Genomic DNA, 24,814 nt, shown 5'->3' with positions numbered 1-24,814 from the left:
TCTGGTCACTCTGGGAGATGGGTGATCTCGACCACCTGCACCATACCTTAATTCAAACGTCTTCTCGTAGAACTCCTGGAAAAGCCTCTATCAACTTAATCATACAGCGAAAAGTATGATACACCAACCAAACAAAATTAATAGACTTAATTACTTCCCTGTTATGTCACCCATCCGCTTATAAATACCCCTCTGGACGATCCGTACCCATAATTCGCAAAACGTTCGCGATGACACCTTGTGGCAGAGAATACGACGTTTTTTACGTCGACGATCGAGAATGCGGTCCTCACCATCACCACGGATGCAACCATCATCGCCATCACGAGTGCCACGAAGACGACGGAGAGATAGGATGCTGTTGGGGTTGCAGGTGCCTACACTATTTCCTGTGCTTCGGTTGGCTGAAAGAGCTGTGCTGCAAGGATCCGAAGAAGAAGAGGAGGAACCAGGACTGCGGCGATTTGTAAACCCGAACACGCTTTCAAATGGTTGTAGTGATGTTTCAAATTAGATATCTTTAGTTCGAGCGTTATTTGATTTTTAATTTTTTCCCTACATCTTCCTTTTCATCTGTGCCAAATAGTATATGAAGGCCATTATTTGAGGGTTTTTTGTGTTCGTACCATAGAGACGTCTCTATGCTCAATGACAAGATCAATTTTGATCATTTCATTCAACTTTTTTCGATAACCGATGTATTTGCAGCATCGAATTGAGAAAAATGGCTAAAATTAACGACAGATTATTCTATTGTTGCTATTCTTTGATTACTCTTTGTCTAATCAAGGAAATTTCGTCGGATTACTTGGAATTCAAATCCAGCTTTTCAAAGAAAACTTTCGTTTATGCTTTCCGTCGATTCAAGGTGCAGAATAATGCAAAAATCACCCGTAATTCGAGGTTTTATCAGACCATCAACGAAACATTCCGCCGGAGCTATTTTAATCCAGGTAATTTTCATACCCCGTTCCATTCCCTCGTCCACAAAAAAATTCCCTTTTATACGCTCGTTTTTCTCAAACCGCGCATGCTTCGAAGAACCTGTGGATTTACATCTCGCGCGCCACTTTCGGCTGTTGAAATTTCCTCAGTCGCGTCTTTGTTAACGTCCCGTCGAAAGTGAAAAAGAAAATTGGCGCGTCTATATACCGCAGAAAAATCGGAAATTGGAAAAAGAGCCGTTGAAAAAATTCGCTTAGGAAAAATCACGGTTTGATCTTAAAATTTGGGGTGAATAGGATCCGGTAAGTGGTGATAAGTTTTTTATTTTTTTCGAGGTTTAGGGATTTTTGAAAGAATTCAAATTATCGAAAAATTACCTATTGCTTCTTTGAAAATTTGAAAGTATCAGATTTATTTGGATTTTCGAATCATTTCCTTTTCAAATTTTTTCTTGAGTTTCCACACAATGTATAATAAATGATTGCCAAAGCTTATCTGGGAGGGAAATGAATTAAAATAGACAAATAATCAAATTTTGATCGCATAACAGACATTCTGCAGAGAGGGTGAAAAAATAACTGAATTTTTTTGAGAAAGCTTCGTAATAATCATTCAAATTTTCATCAGGAAATGCATTATAGCCTAAATATTAAAAATTAAACTCCCTTCTTTTCGAAATACCCGAAAGAATCTTCAAAATACGAATGTAATTTCTGACGAAAAATGTTTCATCGATCAAACAGAAAAGTGAAATGAATAAACAATTATGAAAACTTCGATCAGCGATAGAATCAAGGCTTTTAATAATAATTGATGAAATTCTAGGCCTCGATAAAAATAATTCATTCTCAGTCGATTCAAATGACGTGAATTATCAATATTTCTCCATTAGTTCCCAACAACTTGAGAAAACAGGCGAGGTATTCTAAATTTATGATTCTCAAAACAATATGAGTAATAGAAATAGAAAATCTATTATATTCTAGTTTACATTCAACATCCAGCCAACAAATGTTTGAGAGTGCTCGTGAGAAATGTTATTGCAAGTCGAATAACATCGGTCGAGAGCGGCGAAAAGAAGAATGAAGATGTTTTCCGTACGCCGAAACGTTTGTAATCAAACTGTCTCGCTCGAAATTAATCCCTGGTATCATCGATAGCGTTTCGAGGCTGGATGTAATGCAATTATCGTCGGACTAGATGGTATCAGAAAATAGAATGGAAACTTCAATATTTATGTTTCGGAGTTTAATTCTCTATGGAATCAACGGACTCCATACGAAAATAATCACATTAGATGACGAAAAAAACGCCAGAAATCCGAGGGATAACAAACAACGGTAGAAAATGAATGGGAACATGTCTCAACTTGACTTATTTGAGTTCCTGGAACCCCTTTCGAACTTTAACGTCAATGGCGACCTTTAACCGACTCCTTAAGATATAAAGTTGACCATACACGACGATTTTGAAACGTAAAAACAGTCCTAAAGTGTCCACACGCGAAAATATTTCTGTACACGGCTGAAAATCAACAATGAAATTGCAATCTGGGGGTAAATAGCTTCGATCAAAAGGGCTAGTTGACCGGTAACAAAAACTAAAGCTGAAAGGGACGGAAAATTACATTTCAGCACCCAATTATATCGGCAATAATTATTCGATGGCTCGAAAATTACGGTCGGAGCGAAAAGTGTAGTAGGATCGTGAATATGCTATTTAGTTAAGGTTGATTTGTTTTGAAATCTCGCTACGAATATACGGAAATGATTGATCGACTGCCAATAGATGGAATTTTCAATTAGCACGGCCACGACGTGGAAGGGGGAAAAGTAAAAGATTCCATTTGGATTATTATCGGGCGTACGGATAAGTTTCACCTCATTCTGCTCGAAATTAGAAATTCGTAATGTCTGGATCGCCACAAAAAAATGAAATTAATAAAAACCGAGGCCAAAAACATCATTCCTCTCTCTATGTGGTCGATCTCTATCTCTATGATCAGTGTCAACCATTGAACTCTATGGGAACCCATAGAGTTCAATGGTGTCAACTGTCAACCCCACTTCCGTCAAACTGACATTAACCTATATTTCGTGTTCTGACATCGGCTGTCAAAAACCCGTAACTTTCTGTGATCATCGATATCTGTCAGGAATTCAAGAAGAGACGTCAATCTTTCGTGTTTTCCTCGAGAAGAAAAACTGGCAGTTTAAGTTTTCTTACGACCCTTTCCTTACAAACGTTTGGGGTAGGATAATCGCGAATTTCCCCGAGAAAAAAACGTCGAATTTTCCCAGAAGCTATCGAATACCAACTCTGCGCTCCGCTGCACTCACAAAACAGATCGTTTACACTAAGTAACGGTGGAAAAACGTTTCTAATAGTCGCCGAAACCGAGGGGCTTTCCTTTTCCGGGAATTTCCCACGTAAGCACGGCTCAAAACAGACGAGGAAGTGTTTTCGATCAGGGGCGCGGAGAAACCCCTGAAATTTTCGATCACGAAGATGCGACAACAACAGGTGGACCGCGCGGAGGCGAAATTCCAATTTGCCGGGGGCGAAATTGCGGTCTACGATACGAATTCTCATCCACCATTGTGTCGCGGATAATAGCCTGATATATTATACATGGGGTCGGAAAATGGGGGACCAACGCTGAACACGTAATGTTCCCGCTGTTTCCCTCCGTGGAAATTCAGGTTGATTCACGTGCAAAATACGGTCGAAATAATTACTTAACCATAATTGGCCGTTGCTCTACCTCGAAATTAATTGCAATTATCGACGATTACATGTATCATTGCAAAATCTACCTGGGAAGAAAGAATAGCTCATAGATTCGAAATAATTATCATCTCAGATGAATGGGAACAATCCCAAATTACGTAATAAAAGCTGAAACCTACAGTCGACAAGCGCGGCCTAGGCCACCCGTCGATAGATGGCGCACTCGTCTGTTAATTTCTCAATTGTGCCAATCCATTCCTAATGCATTCTGAAATGCCATAGAACGAATCTGGGCCCACTATATACGTCCCCGAAACATCTATACCCAATCCCATCATCCAAATCGTGACGATATCCAACACAATAATCGTTTTTCCATTTCAGATGACCGTTCGAGAGACGCGGCGACAGGCCCGCAAATGAGCCAATCGATCATCCTCAACGCCTCGACTCTACCATGAAGCGCCTATCGCTAGAGCCAGCCGAAAATCGGGAAAACGAAGTGGAAAGCCGGTAAACCGGAGGTAACGGCCTATTAACGTCAACCCGCGTATGAGGATTTACCGCCCTTATTGAGTTAAATGTCGCCGAGGACGAACGTGGACATGGACCCCGCCGCGGCCACGACCAGGCTTTTCCTGCTGCTCGTTTTCCTGACGCTCGTCGAGGGTACCGGATGGAACCGAGAAGGTAGGAATTAACGTCGCTCTAAACGCGTCGCTTCGTAATTGACGGCGACAAACGAGCGAAGAACTGACGGGTTGAACCGCGAATCGCCCAGAGAAAACAAGGATCAGAGGGAACCGCCCTTTGGATGACTAATTGTTCGCGATATCTTTGTTTTGTACAAGTCCCGACGAGGGAAAAACGGGGACCAGTTGAGGTTGAAACCGTCACTTCTCTTTGTTATACTCAATCGTAACTGTTTCTGTGGTTCACGAACGATTTCAGCAATCCTCACTATAACGACCACTGCATCCATGTTGGAACACGTTCCGTAAAGACGAGGCTTAGTTTTTGAGAGAGAGAAAGATATAGAGAGAGGTAGAGAAAAGATATATAGAGAGAGGGGGGAAGTAAGGTAGTAAAAGAAAGATGTAGAGTAGAGAGAGAGAGATTTAGAGACTTGCAGAGAGGAACATGTAGGGAGAAAAATATAGAGAAAGAGATATGTAGAGAAAAGAGGATGTATAGAGAGAGGGAGGTTATGTAAAAAGAGATGGGGAAGGAGATATTGAGGGAGGGAGATGAAAAAAGAAAGGGATGTAGAGAGATGGAGATGTAGAGACTTGTAAAAGGAAAAATGAAGACGAAGATGTAGGGAGAGATATTATAGAGAGAGAGATGTGTAGAGAAAAGATATGTAGAGATAGGGGGAGATATGTAGAAAGAGAGAGATGTGGTGTAGAGAGAGGGAGATGTAGAGTAGAAGGGAGGGATATGTAGAGACTTGCATAGGGGGAGATGCAGAGGAAGATATAGGGAGAGAAATATAGAGAAATAGATATGTAGAGAGGGGGAGATGTAGAGAGAGACGGAGATATGTAGAAAGATATGGGGGAAGAAGATATTGATGGGGGGAGATGAGAAGAGAAAGAGATGTAGAGTAGAGAGGGGGAGATGTAGAGATTTGCAGAGGAGGAGATGAAGAGGAAGCCTTGGGAGATATGCGTATATAGAGAGATATATATCTAGAGAAAAGGCATATAAAAAGAGGGGGAGAAATGTAGAGTAGAGAGAGGGAGATGTATAGACTTGCAGAGAGGAATATGAAAAAAAAAAAGATGTAGGGAGAGAAATATAGAGAATCGTTATAATTCATATAACAGCAACGAATTACAAATCATATTCGAGAAAGAGATACGTAGAAAATAGATATGTAGAGAGAGGGGGAGATATGTAGAGAAAGAAATATGTAGAGAGAGGGGGTGGAGAGAGAAAAGACAGGTGATGAAAGAGATGCGAGAGAGAGAGAGAGAGATTTGGAGAGAGAGAGAGAGAGAGGGAGAGAGATTTGGAGAGTGAAAGATTTGGAGAGTGAAAGATTTTGAGAGTGCGAGATTTAGAAAGAGAGATTTGTTGGGGAGAGAGAGATTTGGAGGGAGAGTGAGATTTGGAGAGAGAGAGAGATTTGGAGAGAGAGAGATTTGAAGGGAGAGAGAGAGATAGGTGGAGAGGGACATGTAGTGAGTGTTAGGTGAGGAGTGTAGAGAGACACAGATGTAGTAGGACAGGAGGAGGAAGAATGAGAGAGATATGTGTAGAGAAAAAGAGAGAGACAGGTAGAAGGAGATATTGTAGAGATATAAAAAGAATTAGAGAGAGACTGATTTAGTAGGACCAGTGGAGAAAGAGTGAGAGACTTATGTGGAAAGAGAGACATTGGAGAGAGAGAGAGACTTTGGAGAGAGAGACTTTGGAGAGAGAGACTTTGGAGAGAGAGACTTTGGAGAGAGAGACTTTGGAGAGAGAGAGACTTTGGAGAGAGAGACTTTGGAGAGAGAGAGACTTTGGGGAGAGATACTTTTGAGAGAGAGAGTCTTTGGAGAGACATATGTAGAGAAGGAGGCAGGTGGAGAAAGAGTGAGTGGGAGACATGTTGAGATGATGGAGAGAGACTAAAGGAGATGTAGAGAGAGAGAGGGAAAGAAGGAATGAAAACGGACGATTGAAAGAGGACCAGTAGAGTTTGAGAGAAAGGAAACGAGAGATAAGGGAGGGGGGTAAAATTATGAAGAAAGATACAGATCGAAACAGAGACAGGGAAGGTGGTATAGCGAATTTAGTCATCTTTTCAATGTGGAAAGTGTAACAAGAAGCTGCCGATATGTCAAATCGTACAAATAGCCAATAAACCCTCACGTTCGCCAAAGAACGAAGGTCAATCTTCAAGACGCAATGCTCGAACAACACCTGCCTCAACGGGTCCATTCCGACTTCATCTATCATCGCCACGCTCCAACCCTAACGTTCGACCCCGTTATGATACGAACGATCAATCAGAACGACGCGTCTGATTCGACCCCCAGATTTTTCTACCATTTCGAACGGGGAAAAAAAAATTAATGAGCCGACGCCGACCACCACGTGCCGTTTAAATCTGACGTTTGACGGATCGCGGAGCTGGCGGGCGACGTAATCGGGAAAGTGCTGCTGTCAATCAGCGGAGAGCCCGAGGTTATTTTTTTTTTTATTTTATATCGAACGGAAGACCTCCGTTGTTGTCTTTGAGGGATGAGATCAGATAAACGACGTTAGGATGACAACTCTGTTATCTTCTTCTATCGTGTGTCGCGATGTATTGATCTGTTACCTTGTTGTGATTTTCGTCTTTTTTATACTTTTTCTAATAACCTTATTCCTAACAATTTCCTTGGTTTAATCTAGCTTTTCTAGCACGACTACAATTCGTTTCTTCTCATAATCTATTCATTTTTCCTCCAAAGCTTTGCATCAGATTTATCTCCCGGACAAAGCTCCATAACAACGAGAACCTTCACGGAATTAGAAAGGAGTAAACGTGAGCCGTTCCAGAAATGAGACAGTCGTCCTGCTCGCCCAAAATTAGCACCTTTTGTCCACAAACAAACGGGCGGAAACCGCGAAATAGGACAAAACGCACCCCGAAAAATAATTTACCCTCGCACAATCTCCATCAACGACAGCAAAACAACGGGGTATAATATATTTTACAACCTCAGGTGTTCGTGTTCAACGTTCAGGAATAAAATCGTTCATTTCTGCGATTCGTGACTTTCTGTTTTCTGAATTCTGGACTCGAGTTCGAACATTTTAATCGACTTCATGGACTGAGATGTAACCGCTGATAGCCAGTTTGGCGTACTCATACGTGGATAAATAGCTCGTTGGTCTGGAACTCCCCGATGATCACGACTTTATCATTAAGGAAACGTCCTCCTCCGTCTAAAAGAGTGCATTCTCGATGTTTTCCTCATCGTGTTACGAGGACTTCGAAAAATTAATGGGAACTATCGTCATAAGCCGGCGTTTCGAACGACTATGAATATGACACGAATTGCTGGAAAATTTCCAACAGTCTTTGTCGCCACCGAATTGCTTTCCTGTGGGGGAGGTTTTTCCTACCCTCGCTGAATTTTCCGGTCAGCATCCTTTGGGTTTTTCCCTTCGAAATGAAAATAGACTGATACAGCCGCATATTTCCTTGACAATATTGTTGCCACTAGGTTGGTGTTATTCTCCAAATTTTTCCACCATCATAACCTCATGACTGGAGACAATTTAACCATGAAACTTTACCGGACTCGGGAATGTACTGGAAGAGGACAGGAGCGCACTAGGTCGCTCGTATATTTTGAGTCTATTCTAGCATTTCGACGTTTCAAAAAACCACCTTTGGATATAAAACCCTCCAGATAAAAGTCCTCTCTTCCCAGACGCGCAACTTAATGAATAGATAAAGGTTCTCGTCGTAGCCACTTCAACATCCGTACGGAAGCATGCAAATCGGTACTTCGCAGAATCCGACTGTCTCTCCACCCAAAGGCGGAATTTCTACACGGATAGAAGCGATTCCGTAATTCGCTGCGGATTCCTGACTCTTAATAAGAGAGCCGATGAGCGACTAATAACGTCGGAGATCGCACGGTTAAAACACTTCAAAAACGACACTGTGCCCTTTGTATTCCGCGCCACACTGTGTTCTCGGAATACCGTCTAATTTTAGGGGATCAAGCGGATCCTCTGCTGCGGAATTTTTTTGGAGGGGGATCAGGATGAAATGGGGAAACGTCCGATGCATCATGCATGAAACGAAAGTTTTTTATCCGCGTGCAGACCCAAGGTCTGATGTTTGTTGATCGGATGTTGGTTTTTTCAAAAGATAGTGTGACTTTATGTCACCTAGTTGTGGCTGAAAGAGGTCAGTAAGGTCCGGACTATCGTCTACTTCAAAAGTTGAGGCTCCGTTTGGGGACAGTCACAACATATTTACCTAGATTTATTGTCCGGATGACAGGTGGATCATAAGTATAATAAACTGAAGACCCAGATCAGACAAAAGAAGCAGGGGTAGACCACCAACAAGATGGAGCGATGACATTGAGAGGATTGGAGGACACTGGATCAGAACAGCCCAAGAAAGAACCCAGTGGAGCAGTTTAATGGAGGCCTATGTCCAGCAGTGGACTCAACACCAGGCTGGATGATGATGATTGTCCTGAGTAGCCTCTGCCGATACAGTTCAGCTTGCACTACGGTAAAGTCCTTTTATAGGTGGATGGACTGCTTCTCTTCATATACCAGTGACAGGAGAGGCTAAACTAGAAGTTTTTTCGTGTCTAACCAGCTTAAGTCTGAGATAGAGGCCACACAGGGCAAATGAAATGACCTGGCTGTGGCAAAGACAAAGAAAAGCGTCAGAAACAGGGATCTTTACTGTCGATCCCAAAACGACACACAGTTCTGGACCCTGGCTTTCCAATTTCAAACCTGTGACTGAGTTTTACCCCACTCATGCGGATTTGCAACATGTTTTACCACACAGGACAAAGAAAATGACCTGGCTGTGGCAAATACAAAGAAAAGCGTCAGATACAGGGATCTCCAGAGTAGGTCCCAGAACAAAACACAGTTCTGGACCCTGGATCTTCAATTTCAAGCCTGTGACTGAGCTTTACCCCACTCATGCTGATTTGCAACATGTTTTGAAGCCAATTTTACCTCTGGGCTGTCACCATCTTGATGAGCAGTGGACTAGAAGGTTAATAAAGAACCTTAGGCGGTCAAGCTGACAAATGCAACACTTTCCAAGTGCTTGAGTGTAGATCTACCCATTCCACAACAACAGACAACAACCCATTTCGGTACTTTGGCTTCAGATGACGCCCTGCCTGACCAGGAAAGATGTAACCCAGTAACTGGAGTTCCCACATCCCTGATGGAAGAAAGGCTTCCTGGCCAAGACGTTATAACATTCATCAAACCATACCGAGTTCACAACATAAGATAGAATGACCTACATTCATGTCCCAATCTTAGAAGATAGATTAAGCCTACTCTAACATTATGTTCATATAACACTCGCTTCTGTCTGTTGTTCGTGAGGAGCCCACATAAAATAGACGATGAATTGCGACCATCCAAGGCGAGAAAACTTCTTTTCCCCCCTTATAACATCGCTTAACCGTCCATCAAGTCCGTACACTTCCACCAACGCGAAAAACAAAGTTAATTTCAGGTGTCTCTTTCGAACTAATCCATTAAGACGGTCCTCGAGATCCCAAATCGTGTTAGGAAGATTAATGATGCGTTCTTCGAGGACTCTGGCTGCGACAACTTCCGAATATAACGTCGTATGACGGATTATGCGTAGCCCTATAGGTGTTATTACGCCCCAATTAGGAAAATGAATAGGGCCTAATTGGGCCCGTGTCGAACAGAGGCTGACAAACGTCCGAAAATTGGGGGATCGCACGCGGAAGGCATGTACAAAACGCGCGTTTGTTTTTCGACGCTGTTGTTTACTGAAGGGGGCCTTGAAAAGACAAAACGCGTAAAAAAATAGATGATAGGGGGTCTGAACCTTGTCAACGTTCTCCTGATACATCATTTCCGAGGAAAATCACACCTATTTCCGCCTATATACCGTCGACCGAGGTAAACAAAAAAACAGTCGCCTGGGGAGGGCGTTTTAAATCTCCGAAACGTCGCCTTGCCGAGTTCTCGGTCCATAGAGACGTGATCGAGTTTTATTGTCGGGTCGGACTGCCAATTCGACGTTTTCTCGTGCTAGATAGAATTTATTCCGCAGCTTTCTGGAAATTGCAGTCGGATGAACGGAACGATTTAAAGTTCGGTCTTTTTTCAGACTGCGAGAAAACTGCAGTCCGATCTGCACATATCGTTTCTCGCCAGACTATGCGGCTTCAAGAAAATGGCGAATTGAATTAAGATTTGGAAAATAAGAATAGGCATTTTTCTTCGAAGTTTTTTATGCTCCAAAGGCCGAGTTAATGGATACATTTCATTTGGTCTAGATAGCTGTGGAACTCCCGTCTCTGGGATTCCAAAATCGAAACGAACCCAAATATATTTGATTGGTAGGATTTAAACAATTCCTATCAGCGAAAACATTCTGAAGTGTGGTTACAAGAATTTTTAAATGAGAATATTTCTGTGGAACCTTTGGGGATTTCGTAGGAATCTGAATAATACATAAACTTTCAGCCGTATTCAGATTCCCAGAATTATTGAATTTTCCGGCCCTCTTCTACCACAGGAGTTTCAATTTGCTTTCGAATATAATGCAACGTTGAAAGCTATCCCAATATGTAGATTTCCACCTGTAGTGGCCAACATATTGGTTCAGAATATGGCGCATATGACATCGATTCATTATATTGTACATACTAATGAAGGGTTATTAGTTTTAACAAAAAAAACGCCCTCGATACAATGTATATAATTGATGAGACCGAAGCGCACTGTAGAAAATTGAGGGTTTAACTCACCCTTGACGGACCGTGTTAAAAACCGAAAAGCGCATTCATTAACTACCTGTCTCGCTCTACCTGATTGATACCGGGCAATCGCTCACCTTTGGATAAAGTGTTGGACCGTTTAATCACAAAATCAATAGGCTGCTTTAGGAAAATCACAAATGGAAACTTGATGAATTGATGGTATTGAATTTTCGCTGATTAACGAACACGGTAAATTTCTATGAATTTCAATTCTTGCATACTCGACCAAGCATTTAGGTATTACACGACCCAAAATGTGGATAATTTGCGTACATGTAATAATACATATCCATGTACAGGGTGACAGGGTATGACTATTTTAACAGTAGATTCTTGAGGTCAAAAGAAACACTCTTTGTCTAAACCATTTTTTCAGATGCAGCCCTGATAAAAAGGTATAGCCATTTTGAGCTACATCTATGACCTTGCACATCGGTGTATCTTTTAAACAAAGTTATAATCACCCAAAGTTGTGTTCGAAAAAGATTCATCAAATAACAGCAAGCAAAACTATTTTAAATCGAAATAAAAATTAAATATCTAGTTCTTCCGTAGTGCCATTACTCTAATAAATGACGTTAACAATGACAATTTGAAGAATGTTTCGCCAAATGTCCGTCAAAGCGTTGGCGAGCTGTTGTACCGTCTGCGGTGGGTCAGATAAGCGTTGTTATTGCTGTGACTTCGCAGACCAGACGAGTTCAATATAATTTTGGCCAATCTATTCGGTGCATAGACAATTCAATTGACAAATATCCGCCCAGCAGACTCATACGAACGAAAATCTGGACTCAACACCGAACCAGTACGTATTTTGGTAAGTCAAGACTCTGGAATGGTTCTGAAGCGAAAACGCCTTTCCCGAGTTAGTTACAGCGCGTTCGATAATCGGGAAACTTTTTCCAAAGCGGCGTCACCACCTGTGGGACCAGCAGTGGCCCGACTGCTTTCAAACTTTACCAACTCGAGAACGAGCATAAAAGGGCCGTCCGTAGCAGCGGGCTCCACTTTTGACGGCGCCGGCAAGGATCGTTAATCGACGGAAACTCCAAGTCGGAAATTCGAGGAACCGTTCCTCACGACACCGAGAAAACGAAGAAAGCCAGCAACATCCCACTCTGTGATCATCTGTCAAACTGACGTTTACCTGACAGAGACTGTCAAAATACCGTGTTCTGACCACTGAACTCGATAAAACTTCTTCTTCGTCGTTTCCGACATTAGCTGTCAATATACCGAGTATACGTATCGTTCTGTATCCTTTCGCGATTTAAACGACAATCGATCGTTTCGCCATCGGTGAGCTGGTATCTTCGTTTCTCCGTCCCGATCCATAACCGTCCCCCGGAGCTCTGGATTACCGAAATTAAACAGGATAATCCCGCAGGCTGTTGGTCCGGGCAGTGGCCTAATGAAGGCTCGGCGTCGTTGAAATTGTGAGGAGCCCCTAGGGGGGCCAGTTAACCGACGATGACGCTGAGGATCTGGTTCGCCCTTATAATGTTCTGGGGGGTATGTTTGCGTTTGTCGTGCGATGATTACCGTGTGCTCACGCTGAAGATCAGAGCAGGTGTTGTTTGAGGAATGACATAAAGAGAATATTAATTTAGTCCGTGAATACATGGTAGAAATATTTGGAGATTTTCTTCGTTAAAAAGCTCAGTTTCTTCTATATTATTTAATGGTTTTCCTGAGATTTTATACCAGAAATGAAAGGAGAAACTGAATCTGATCTCACGATAACACTTTGAAGCAAATTTGATATTTGGCTCACCCTTCAGCCAGAGCTTTTCGACTATTCTTGATAGTTGTCCTGGAGAAGATGCATGATGTTAGGATATGCTACAGACACGTTACTTCAATGCGAAATCAGAATATTCTGAGAAGAAATGTTAAGAAGAGAATAAGGTGGCAGAATTGTCATACACCACAACAACCAGAGGATGCAGAGACCTCAAGAAAGGTCCAAATAGATCTGTTAGTCCAAGTATTCCCATCTTCCCTGACCACAATAGGGTGAATCTTTGAGGAGTGCTTTTGTACATGTATCCAGATGCTGTAATCCTAACCCTCCAAAGAACCGATGTTTTGAAGAAAATTAACTGCTGAGGGAAACCACATCACAAACTTAAGAAAAGTGATACCTAACCTAACCTACATTTTCATGTGATAAACATACGTCTCAATCTGTAGCCTCTGTAAGAGCAACCCTGGCCCCTACTGGCTCAAGATTTCCTCACTCAGTCTAGAAGAATCTCGAGTGAATCTCTTCGTGTCTTAACGAACAATCTTCGATTCCACTAACTCCTTTACAAGTAGATAACGACTGCAATCTTCCACCTACACCCCTGAAGCAATCTGGAAACATCAGTGGGCCTTCCCAGCAGACGCCAAAGCAAATATTACCTCGGAGTTGTACGCTGCATGTTCATAATTCCGAGATAGTTGGCAAACACCGAAAAAAAGTAGTACAAGATTGGTTTATTTAATCTTGAACGCGTAGTTGTCTCCGCCATAACCCCAAGAGACGCTGTGCAATATAAGAGTGTTTGGGCGAGAAATGAAAGGAAAGAGGCACTCCATAAAGTGCATGGAACGTAGGGGAGTTATTGTAGGACACGTCTGTTATTGCATCGAGATGGAACTTTTTTAATTAGGTTCTAGGGTACGTTTAAAGTGGGTTAACGAAGTTAATTACTTTTATGATTAGTTCTTGCATGGACGAGAGTCGAACGCAAGAGGTGGGAATGTTAATCCATTTCGATACAAGTGAAGGCGGAAAAGAGCCCTAATAAACTAGCCATTTGTACTGGTCGTCAAACTTTCTGATTTCCGAAAATCCATTTACGCCCCTTGTCATCTGCAGCCCTGCTAGAATCTGCAGATTTCTCTCGAAAATTGCAGCAGAAATACAGATTTCCGTTACACCTCAAAGTTTACTCCTTCCTTAATTTTCAATCAGCAGAAAATCAATTGCTTGCACTGCGGAATGAAGTGAGACAAGGCAGAGATTGTGATGGTAAACTCGGAGAGCAAACAGAAGAAAATTATTTCGTCATTTTCGACAAGGGGGACTCCCTCGAATCTAATTCTATATGCAAAGAAAATTGGCCATCAATCAATTTTAACGAACCCGTGAATATTCATTATCCTCGAAAACGCAAAATGAGACACCTGTCAATTTTTCCGATAATCCGATAAACAAGTTTCGGCTGGTTATCCTTCACGATAAAATGAAAGATTTCACCTCTGAACACCACGACGAAGATTTATAATTCGCTTGAAGAAATCAAAAATCTGACCTTGAATTCCTCGAGCCAGATTTGGCTCGTCTTTCTGAGTTTTCATCTTCAATCTCCACAATTCTGGCTACTTGAATTCGTATCTGTTGCAGGTTCCATAGAGAAAATCGACGGAAAATGCCCGGAAAGCTATTTTCCCTGCGTAAACGACCCCCTGTGCGTCCAACAGAACAGCAACTGCGACGGCAAACCTGATTGCCCTGATAAAACTGACGAGGATAACTGCTGTGAGTTGACCACCGAAAAACTGGAAAAAACCTCCTCTAATCTCTAATTTTTTCCAGACGATAACCCTCTGGACGAGTATTTCGACAGCCTCGTCAGCAAGAGGTTGTCAGCTGTCCACGATGACGACGATAAGAACTGCAGTAAGTTGAAAATTTCGTTCGGAAACACCTTTTTGATTGGAACGTTTTCAGCGCTGGCCTACAACGGCACCTGCGTCTGCGAGAGGAGAGACATTTTCTGTCACCTGAGGAGGCTGAACGTGGTACCAGCCGATATACCAAACGGTGGAATAGAAATCTTAGACTTTACACACAACGATTTCAACACCCTGTCGAGGAACGTGTTCAAGAGCCTGGCGAACAAAGACATCGAAAAATTGTGAGTACATAGTTCTTTATTCACTATATACTCGTATTTCGCTATCCTATAAGGTGGATGAAGGTATACTGAGTTTTGCTCCACGATTATTTTTTCTGGGATATAAGTGTGTCGAAGGATGATCTTCGAAAAATTCCCGAAACGATAGGGTCAGTCAAAACTTCCTCAAGACCAAACGGTTGTGCCAGGATGGATGTAAGAGTTGCTCTTCTATAATATGTATCGCAAAGATATATAGGACAGCAATTAACTCTATACTGCTACATATCTAGAAGGGTTAATAAAAGGTTCTAGAACTTTAAAGCAATTGTGCAGCTGTCGTCTAAATAAAACAGTGAAAACTATGGGGAATAAAGTAAACAACTCGTGTGAAAATATATTTTACATCATTATCATCTAACCTAAACTATCACGAGCCGACAACACTATGCCTCCTTTTCGCCCCCTTGAGCTCCATCTGGATCTCCTCCAGCGTCTTACCTTTGGTCTCCAGGAAGAAGAACTTGAAGAAGAACGCGGCCACCAAAGAACAACCCGCGAACGTGTAAAAACAAACGGAAACGTGCAGATAATCCGCGCACACTTGGTAGAACTTGGCGGTTATCATGATGGTCAAGGAGAGGGTCATGTTGACCACGCAGATCGCCTTGGGTTTGATGGAGGCCGAGAACATCTCGCCCAACATGATGTTCAGCAACGAACCCAAACCTATTTGGAAGAGGATGTAGTATACGCCCAACAGTAGAGCCGGAGTCCACACCGGTAAACCGTAATCTGTGAAGTCCCTGATGGTGAAATATCCACCTTGGAGTAGCAACGTAAAGAAGCAAGAAGCCGCGGATAAGGTCATCAAAGGGACGCGTCCGTATTTATCCGAGAGGTTCCCTGATATCAACACCACGAACGCCTGTATCAGATAAATGATAACGATGGCGAAATGCGGCTGGATCACGTCTTCCACGCTGCTCAAGAGGTGTTGGGTGTACATGGCGAACACTGTGGCACCAGTCATCTGTTGGAAAATCCTAGCTAAGACCAAGAGGATCAGGGCTTTCCTGTTGGTGAGGTTCAGGAGGAGATCCTTGTATTCCCCCCTCTCGCTCATCTGTCTCTCCACGTCGTCGATCAAAGATTGAAGCTCCCCCTTCACGTTCTTCATCCTCCTGAAGAAGGACAACGATTCTTCGGCTTCCTCCACCCTCTTACGCATCAGGAGGTAGTAAGGGGTCTCCGGCATCTGGGCGAAGATCACCAGGAACACCAGCGCGAAAACCGCGAATATCAAGGCTGTAACTTGGATGTCGAAGTAGGTACCGACAAAATTCACCGCCACCAGGCCGTAGATGAAGGAGCAAGCCCCCAACACCCCCAACTTACCCCTGATCTCGGGACGCGACAGTTCCGACGTATAAATGGGCGAGATGGACATGATCACCCCGAAACATACGCCGCCCAAGAAACGGGCGGCGTACAACACGACGGGCGTGAGGTAGGAGAAGTAGATGAGGACGAAGGACAGGAGGATGGGAAAACCGGCGAAGAACATGGTGTTCTTCCGTCCGATCCTGTCGACCACGGTGGCGGAAAGGATCTCGCCGAAGATGTCGCCCAGAGGCGCGGAGATCGTGATGTACGAAGCCTCCTCGTTGGAGATGTCGAAGGGGTATTCCGGTGACTGGAGTTTGGGTATGGAGGGCGAGGTCCAGCCTTGGTGGACGCCCAGCGTGAAGAACACCGTGCATGCTGGAAGATCAGTGGAGATTAGCCCTCATTTTTATGTTGTTTTCGTTTTTTGGTTAGTGGGATGTTGCTGGATCGAGTTAGGTTAGGTTTGATTATGGTTGGGATTCCTTTATCAGAGTTTTTTGGGATCACGAGACACTAGTCTTGGTTGTGTTAGGTTAGGCATTGTTAGTTTAGGTTAAATCCTTCTCTATACTCAGAGTTTTGTGTAATCTGCTTCTTGGTTACGACTAGATTGAGGTATGTTAGGTTAGGCATTGTTAGTTTAGGTTAAATCCTTCTCTATACTCAGAGTTTTGTGTAATCTGCTTCTTGGTTACGACTAGATTGAGGTATGTTAGGTTAGGCATTGTTAGTTTAGGTTAAATCCTTCTCTATACTCAGAGTTTTGTGTAATCTGCTTCTTGGTTACGACTAGATTGAGGTATGTTAGGTTAGGCATTGTTAGTTTAGGTTAAATCCTTCTCTATACTCAGAGTTTTGTGTAATCTGCTTCTTGGTTACGACTAGATTAAGGTATGTTAGGTTAGGCATTGTTAGTTTAGGTTAAATCCTTCTCTATACTCAGAGTTTTGTGTAATCTGCTTCTTGGTTACGACTAGATTGAGGTATGTTAGGTTAGGTGATGTTACATCGAGATTTTAATCAGCTATGTGGTACCAAGTAATCTGGCACTTAGGATTCTAGGTTGCTCTAGGTTAGGTTAAGCTAGGTTACGTAATATTGAGATGATGAGATTCCCTTTTTATCCTATCTGTGAATAAGAGCCATCTGTCACCTTTTGCCGGTTGTATTAGCCTGCTTTAAATCAAGTGGGATAAAGTTTAAGTTTTTGTTATGTTCGATCCTGAAGTCTTAGGTTAAGTGAGGTTTTTTGTTTAATGAATGACGTTGAATATGAAGGTGTTAAACATGTTTTCATGGCATCAAAATACTTCCAGATAGAAATTAAAAATCTATTTGCGTTTGATGCAATTGCAAATCGATTTTAGAGATGAAGATATGATCGAAATTGTGATCGTGAAAATAATTAAAAGAAACACAAGATAGGAAAACAATCTCAACACGAATATATATATATTCATGTGAAAAATATACAGGGCGAGTCCTTGGCCCGTAGGAATATCTCAACAGTAGATTCTTGAGGTCAAAAGGAACACTTTTTTCTATAGGTACCTTTTTTTTCCGATTCGGCTCTGATAAAAAAGTTTTCATAATGAGCTGTGCCACCATTGAAAAACGAAATTACTTTCAGCATAACTATAGCTAAATCTGTGATACTCCACACATCTGTGGATCTTTTAAACAGAGTTGTATTCAGACAAAACACACAATTTTTCAAATATTCATTAGGTAGCATTCAACTAAGCCCGAGTGTCAATGAAAAGCGTTTTCGTGGGGCTACACGCTCTAGCGAAACGAGGGTTTGTAACCGCTACAAAAGAGGCGTCGCGGCGCTACAGAGGTTGTCCACTGGGGGCGGCTTCGTGCGTTCAATTCAATGTTGGAGCCGAAGCAACGATGACGTATTGCTAGTGTTTTGTGATGGCTGCAATTTTTATAGTTAAAATCAAATCGGGAATTCAACCATTTCTACTGTCAACCGAAAAAAGGACCTTATTATGTTTTCCTGGATGAATCGAATATTATTTTTACTGACAATGCGATTAAACCTACGAGAACCAATTCTTCCAATAAGGATTCGATTGTTTGAACGACTCATCCAGGAAAACTATCCTACGTTTCCTCCTCAGAGAGTTGAGCTAATATTTTGGTGGCCAAAAATGCGTGTTTTCGTTTTTTTTTGTCGGTTTAATCTCCCTTGGTAAACTGAATATGAAGAAAGCTCTATTTTTCTTTATAGATCACTGAATTCTCGAATGAGGCGTCGATTCTTAACCCTTGTCCATGTTAGAGTACCTATATATAGTTGAGCCAAATTTCAGATATATTGTCGTTGACTATTCATGACCACGAAATGGTCTATGACGTTTTAAATCTGAAACATCAACGAAAAACTTGTATTTGTGTAATGACACATGTTTTTCATCAGCCCAAATTCGGAGTTCTCTAGTATGGTGCTAAAAAATGAGCGAGTGTTTTCAATCGATGTGAAATTCAATGCTTTACAACTCTTTCATTCGTCACTTTTCTCATATATAAGCTGCCTTCGAAGATTGTCCCAACTTTGGGATCCATTAGTGAGAAAAAGTACACTCTTGATCTCATTCGACGTAGAATTCAGTGCTCTATAGCTTCTCTCTCAAGTTTCCTGAGGACATATGATTGAAAAACTACAAAAAAACTCGTTTTTTGGCCGCCAAAAGTTACGCTCTATTCCTTCGATGGGAAAACCCAAGATGATTTGATTCGGTCACTGATGAAGCCATTAAAACAATAGAAATCTTGTATAGGCACAAAATCCTTATTGAATCTGGATTTAACCGGACTGAAATGGATGAGCTCGAGGGGCGCGCACGCGCCATTTCAGTACGAGCTCGTAGACGCTTGAATACGCCTGCTCGAAATTCCCTGCAGTGGACAACGCGTGGTTACTTGGTATCTGTAGCGGCTTGCAGCAAGTTCACGCTCGAATACGCTTCCAGTGGACACCCGGGCTTTGTTTCCAGAATTGGGTTCTTTGAATTTTTGGGTGATATCTTGTGTTCGAAAGAGATTCATCGAATAAATGAAAAACTTTGTTCAGAAATTCATTCCATGGGATGAAACCGTTTGTGAGATAGAACTGAAAATAACATTTCTTTATGGTTTTTCAACAGCCTGTATCTTTTGAACCGAGCCGATTCGGAAAAAATGGTCTCTTTTGACTTCAAAAATCTACGTTTGTATGAGTTAAAGACTCACCCTGTTTATCTTATGCAACGGTTTCACCATTAAAGAAAATCTCCTACTACAGATGGATTTAAAAATTCTGGATTAGTTTCGTGATGTCAGGAAAACGTTTTCTGGAAAGAATAACAAACTTCTACTGCACACAAAAGATATGTTTGTCTCCCGATAACAACCTTCGTAATCCCAAAAGCGTAACATCTACGTAACCGTATCGGGACTTTGTCCCACTCTACCAAGCAAAAAAAAACATTTACTACTGACCTGCAATAACGGCAAGATATTCGTTGAAGACGCCGCCGTCGTTCTTTGAGCTCAAAAGACTCGAAATCATCTCTAAGATAGACGTTCACTCCGCCATCCCAGCCTTCTCGAATCGTTTCCACGCGAGAATCGAAAAGATTCTCCTCGTTCGGCCTTTCTTAAAGCTCGAGCGGTACGCAAACACGCCTAATGTTTCCGCATATTTGCCGTAGGCTCAGCGGGCTCAGATAGCGCGGATCCGTCGATTTTCGAGGATTTTCGAAATCGTGACCGCTTCGTGATCTCGATTCCCAACGTATTTCGCTCGATCTTTCACCTCGGGAAAGAGAGAATCGTATATCGGCGAAATTATGACGAAATTTTATCGGGAATAAGTTGGACCTGATAAGGACGAAGTGTTCGGGATGGACCATAATTAAATTATACGATGTGCTGATGAAAAATTTGTCAGATGAGTAGGGAAAGTTCTTAATTTTAAACCAACTTAAACTCCAGCAAAAATAACGTTGAATTAAAGGAAGACATCGAAAAGTTTCTTGCACAGAAGTGTGGCAACTCCCCAGCGACCTGCTCAAATGTATTCGACAGAGTCCTACAGGCTAAACGTACTACCTAGATGGCGCGTTCACCTACCCAGCGATAGGTGGCGTTCCGGTCTATCTAAGCCTCAATCGCGCCTATCCAATCACGATGATATGGACGTCGCTCGCACAGACTCACAATAACCATAAAAAGATCTTCTACGTCTTCTACTATTAACGTATTTTTCTCTTCTACCTTCATCCACCTGAAGAAGCATATTGAGACGTGTTGTTGTGGTTTTTTGCAGGAGCTTCGTGCACTGCAACATAAGGACGATAGCCGAGAAGGCTTTCTACGAACTGACCAGGGTAAGACACCTGTAAGTCACGCGGGTGAGTCTAGACGTGTTCGATCACAATTTCACGTTTTTCAGGCAGATCAACAACAACGACTTTGACGTGTTTCCCGAGGACGCCTTCCCCCATCAGAACGAGATCGTTTCGCTGTGAGTATACCGACGGCAGGCGTCGGGTTTTTCAATCAGTCTGAGTGGATGGCGAAAAAAATGCATTCTTTCGTTGGTCATTGAAGTATTCTAAGTTGAAACCTTTTGAATGAGAAGAATAAACATCAAAAAGTGTTAGGTAAAGCGAGATAAAAACATTAAACTGTCACGATGAAAAGACTGAGCAAAGGGTTGTAATATAACTGCTCAGAATTTTAATTGGATAATTTGCGTACATGTGATGATATACAGGGTGCCCCAGGATGAATGAATAACTCCGAAACACCTCAAATTTATCAGGTTATTCTTGGTAAATCATTCTTTTGGGAATATACAGAGAGAGGTATGCGCATGTCTCGCGCTTTAGAATTTGCATGCGTCCGTAGCTTGGTGGTTAGAGCGTCGGCTCGGTAAATTGCAACCGCAAGGTTCTGAGTTCGATCCCGGGCTAGGGAAGAAATTTTCTAGTCGATACGGGTATGGGCCACCATTCACTGTTAGGTTCAAATTAACAGTGCTGTGCCTAAGGTGGCGTAAGGACACAGTAACAAAGCCTACACAGAACTCAACTGGTTTTCCGAACTCGCACAAGCTCACGGAGCTTCTGAGGGGTACTTCGGTACCTACGGAGAATCAGGATAACATAGTGTGTCTCGCGCTTTCACGTGCTAGGGTAGAATTGGCACACGCGCATGCGCGGTGACTATAAAAAATTTCCAAAAAGGTTGAATCACTTAAATGCTTGTCAAGACCGAGCGGCTGCATCGAGCTCGTTAAAATCTTCAGAGTTTCGACTAGAGGAGTTGTTCTTTCAGAATATGTATCACATGTCCATCTACGGTTAGTTTTATCGAGGGAAAAATTACTCTAACGATGACTATCGAAAAATTCCCAAAAATTCATAAATCACTTTTCACAAATCTACGTCCCGTTGCTATCCCCTTCAGGGAATATCATCCTCATGGCGAAAACGACATCCGAAACGGGGAAAATTCCATCCGAACCGCCGGAAACAAACGACCCTCCAGACCGTCGCGTTTTTCTAATATTCGGCCCGGATAAGTCGCTAAACAACCCTCCAGCCCACGAAACACATGCAAAACGTTCGTCTCGTCGAGGCTCATGCAAATCCGACGAGCGTCCGCATACGAATGTCCGAAAATCCGCGAATTTTGAATCAATTCGGACCGACGGATCCGCGGCCGGACTGACCGCAAATCAAAAGTTACAACCCCCATGTATAGACGACAGAAAGAGTGGGTACTTTGTTGCGGGAACGTATACGGCTATGAGCAGGGTAGTCCGACCGGCTAAACCCCTAATTCGCCGTAATCGATGAGGCCATTGTGAACGGGAGGAGACCGTATAAATTGAAAGACCCTAATTAAGGTACATAATACCTAACGGTCGTATTAAATCCAATGGACTTAGGTTCATCTCCTACCAGTGATCCCGAATAACGCGATCTTACGTTATTCCTTCCGTTAGAAAAGGACCCTTGAGAGCTATCCACTCAGACATATTCCTTCGTAACGTAACTTCAAAACTGTCATTCATTAGAACTACCAACACCAGAACTACCGGATACTGAAACGAATCGATAGAAGAACTACTACTACCAGGAAACGTGAAGATACGGCTTTATATTCATATAGATCAACCTCAGATAACTCAGACTTTAGATGGAAATTGCTCGATTAAAGTTTTCAAACCAACGGTAGCTTTGAGTACTTTTCAAGATTTAATGATTCAAACGTTTATCGATATTTTTATTTTGTGATCAAACCGACTGATCATTTGGACTACCGATTATTTAAACTGCTCATTAGATTTAACTGATATAAGAACTACTGTCTATGTGAAGCTGCACACAGAGGCGAATCTTCTTCGTAAAAAATTGACTGGATAGACTTCTATATATGGATTTCAATCCCGAAAACATCGGTAAACCGCCCGTCGGCGTCTCCTTTTTTGCTCCGAACTTCGCACGAGCGAAAATTCCTGAATCTTATCGCCTTGGCGCACGTGCTCGCTTTTCGAACTTTTCCCAATCTCGCCCAGTTAAGGACCTGTCCGTTCTCTCTGTTACAGGTCGCTGACGTACAACAACCTATCCAGGATAGCGACGGAGGCGTTCGACCGTCTGAAACAATTGGAAACGTTGTGAGTATGCCGCCCCAGGAGCACAAAGGCTTCGTTTTTTTTTTTTGCAATCGTCGAACTTGGTATAATGGGGAACGGGTTTCGGCTTACAAAGAGGTCGCATTGTTCCGGAGATACACACTCCGATTGGACCGTTTCAATTGCGCCCGATACAGTCTGTTCTATTCTTACATTTCTTTCGTCATTATCGAATCGTTTCTGGGTTTCGGACGGTACAATTGAGTTCATTTCGAGAACAAAAAAGTGGGTTGTCCATCTATTTGACAGGGATCTTCAAACGGCACGTACGGCCTAGGTAGCACCTTCGTCAACCTGGCGATAGATGGCGCGCCGTTGGATGTCCGAAGAACAGTATCCACGTTCGCTCTGGCAGATTTGTGTGTATGAGGTCAAACTCACATAGACCAGAGCTTAAACCAAGACGTCCAAACGAAGAGATCTGAACAGACAGTATCTAGAGTTCGCATCGATCCTCCAGAACCCTCTAACAAGCTGGAACTCGCTAGATAAACGTACCAGAAAAAATCCCTCGACTGAGATTTTTTTCTTATTACAGAGACCTCAGAGGTAACAGACTCAGGACAATAGAACATCGCCTGTTGTTACCGCTTCAGCGATTGGAGAAGTTGTGAGTATAAACCCCCTGGTTCTCGATTTCCACGGAGATTTAACCCCTTTTTCCCTCGTTTTCTCGCCACCCCTCTATGGAACAATGATCCTACGACTACGCGGACGTCGTAGATGTTTTGCTTCCACGACGTTATGAATGGAAAAAACGGGAAAGCTTTGCGGTTGCATGCCGGCATTCATGACGAGAAAAATCCGCCCACGAAATTTAAAGGGATTCGAGAGAATTTCCGATTCATTTTCGCCGCGAAACGAAGATTTTTTTTCACGCCATTGTAGTCTCGTAGGCGAGGGCAAAACCTGTTCGATTTAACTTGGACGTGATTCGATTCAGATATGCTAACTTGATTTCCGGACTCGGAATTGTTTCGATCGTTACATATTAGTTCGATTGTATCATGAAACATGAACTACCGGTCATTTGGACTACGCGCTATTCAACCTACCACGTTCGGGAACTAACGGTCGTTGAAACTACCGATCGTCAGAACTACTGGCTAATAAATCGAGTGATATTCGAAGTAATATATAAATTTATGGACTATTTTTTCATTTTTCAGATTTCTACAGCAGAACCTGATCGAAGCTATATCGCCAGACACTTTTCCACCACTACCCCTCTCGAGTTTATCCCTGGTGGAGAACAGGCTGCGTCTTCTGGAACCGAGGACGTTTTCAGCTCTGGCAGAACTCAGATTCTTGTGAGTTTCGACAGTTCTTGTAACAGTTTCGTTATCTAGCCTTCGAAAACGTCATCCTGTCGAGATCGACAGATCCTGCCGTCTGAAATTACACGGGGACATCGATAAAGGGGACAATTACATCGGGATCGCTAATTTTATCATTGTCGATAAAACGAAACCGAGAACGCATCACCTGGAGCTATTGGCGGAAACCGTGTAATGCGACCCCTTTACTGCCTCGCCGTAACTACATTCTATAACCTATAAACTCCCCATGTCTCCACTTATCCGTCGAAGAACCCCTTCGTGCGGAAGAAGCCACGTTTAGGGTTACGGCCGTTTAGTTCTTGTTAGTTTTTCGTCTAATCAAAC

At 42.6% G+C, this 24,814-nt stretch overlaps 2 protein-coding genes across 2 annotated transcripts in view; one reads left to right on the top strand and one right to left on the bottom strand.

Moving 5' to 3' along the window:
• Positions 1 to 944: 944 nt before the first annotated feature.
• LOC123320110 (relaxin receptor 2) overlaps positions 945 to 24,814 on the top strand; it is a 32,587-nt gene continuing 8,717 nt past the window's right edge. The window contains exons 1-10 of the mRNA XM_044907294.1: positions 945 to 1,247; positions 4,060 to 4,365; positions 14,572 to 14,706; positions 14,764 to 14,847; positions 14,899 to 15,085; positions 20,772 to 20,843; positions 20,898 to 20,969; positions 23,061 to 23,132; positions 23,689 to 23,760; positions 24,320 to 24,460. Coding sequence (XP_044763229.1) covers positions 4,257 to 4,365; positions 14,572 to 14,706; positions 14,764 to 14,847; positions 14,899 to 15,085; positions 20,772 to 20,843; positions 20,898 to 20,969; positions 23,061 to 23,132; positions 23,689 to 23,760; positions 24,320 to 24,460 — 944 coding nt within the window. The 5' untranslated portion in view covers positions 945 to 1,247; positions 4,060 to 4,256. The remainder of the gene's footprint in view (positions 1,248 to 4,059; positions 4,366 to 14,571; positions 14,707 to 14,763; positions 14,848 to 14,898; positions 15,086 to 20,771; positions 20,844 to 20,897; positions 20,970 to 23,060; positions 23,133 to 23,688; positions 23,761 to 24,319; positions 24,461 to 24,814) is intronic.
• On the bottom strand, positions 15,449 to 20,214 carry LOC123320111 (facilitated trehalose transporter Tret1-like). Its single transcript, XM_044907295.1, has 2 exons — positions 19,943 to 20,214; positions 15,449 to 16,828 (listed from the first exon to the last, which is right to left on the bottom strand). The coding sequence occupies exons 1-2, from the start codon at positions 20,010 to 20,012 to the stop codon at positions 15,495 to 15,497; spliced, it is 1,404 nt and encodes a 467-aa protein (XP_044763230.1). The 5' UTR covers positions 20,013 to 20,214; the 3' UTR covers positions 15,449 to 15,494.

This window comes from Coccinella septempunctata, chromosome 9 (assembly GCF_907165205.1).
Source record: "Coccinella septempunctata chromosome 9, icCocSept1.1, whole genome shotgun sequence".
Taxonomy (NCBI): Eukaryota; Metazoa; Arthropoda; class Insecta; order Coleoptera; family Coccinellidae; genus Coccinella; species Coccinella septempunctata.
This window is presented reverse-complemented; position numbering and strand designations above follow the sequence as displayed.

Excerpts from the sequence above, each read along its gene's own strand:
- LOC123320111 (XM_044907295.1), bottom strand. The coding sequence starts at position 20,012 with ATGATTTCGAGTCTTTTGAGCTCAAAGAACGACGGCGGCGTCTTCAAC. Across the intron at positions 16,829-19,942 it reads ATATCTTGCCGTTATTGCAG|CATGCACGGTGTTCTTCACG; the intron begins GTCAGTAGTAAA and ends CTGATCTTCCAG.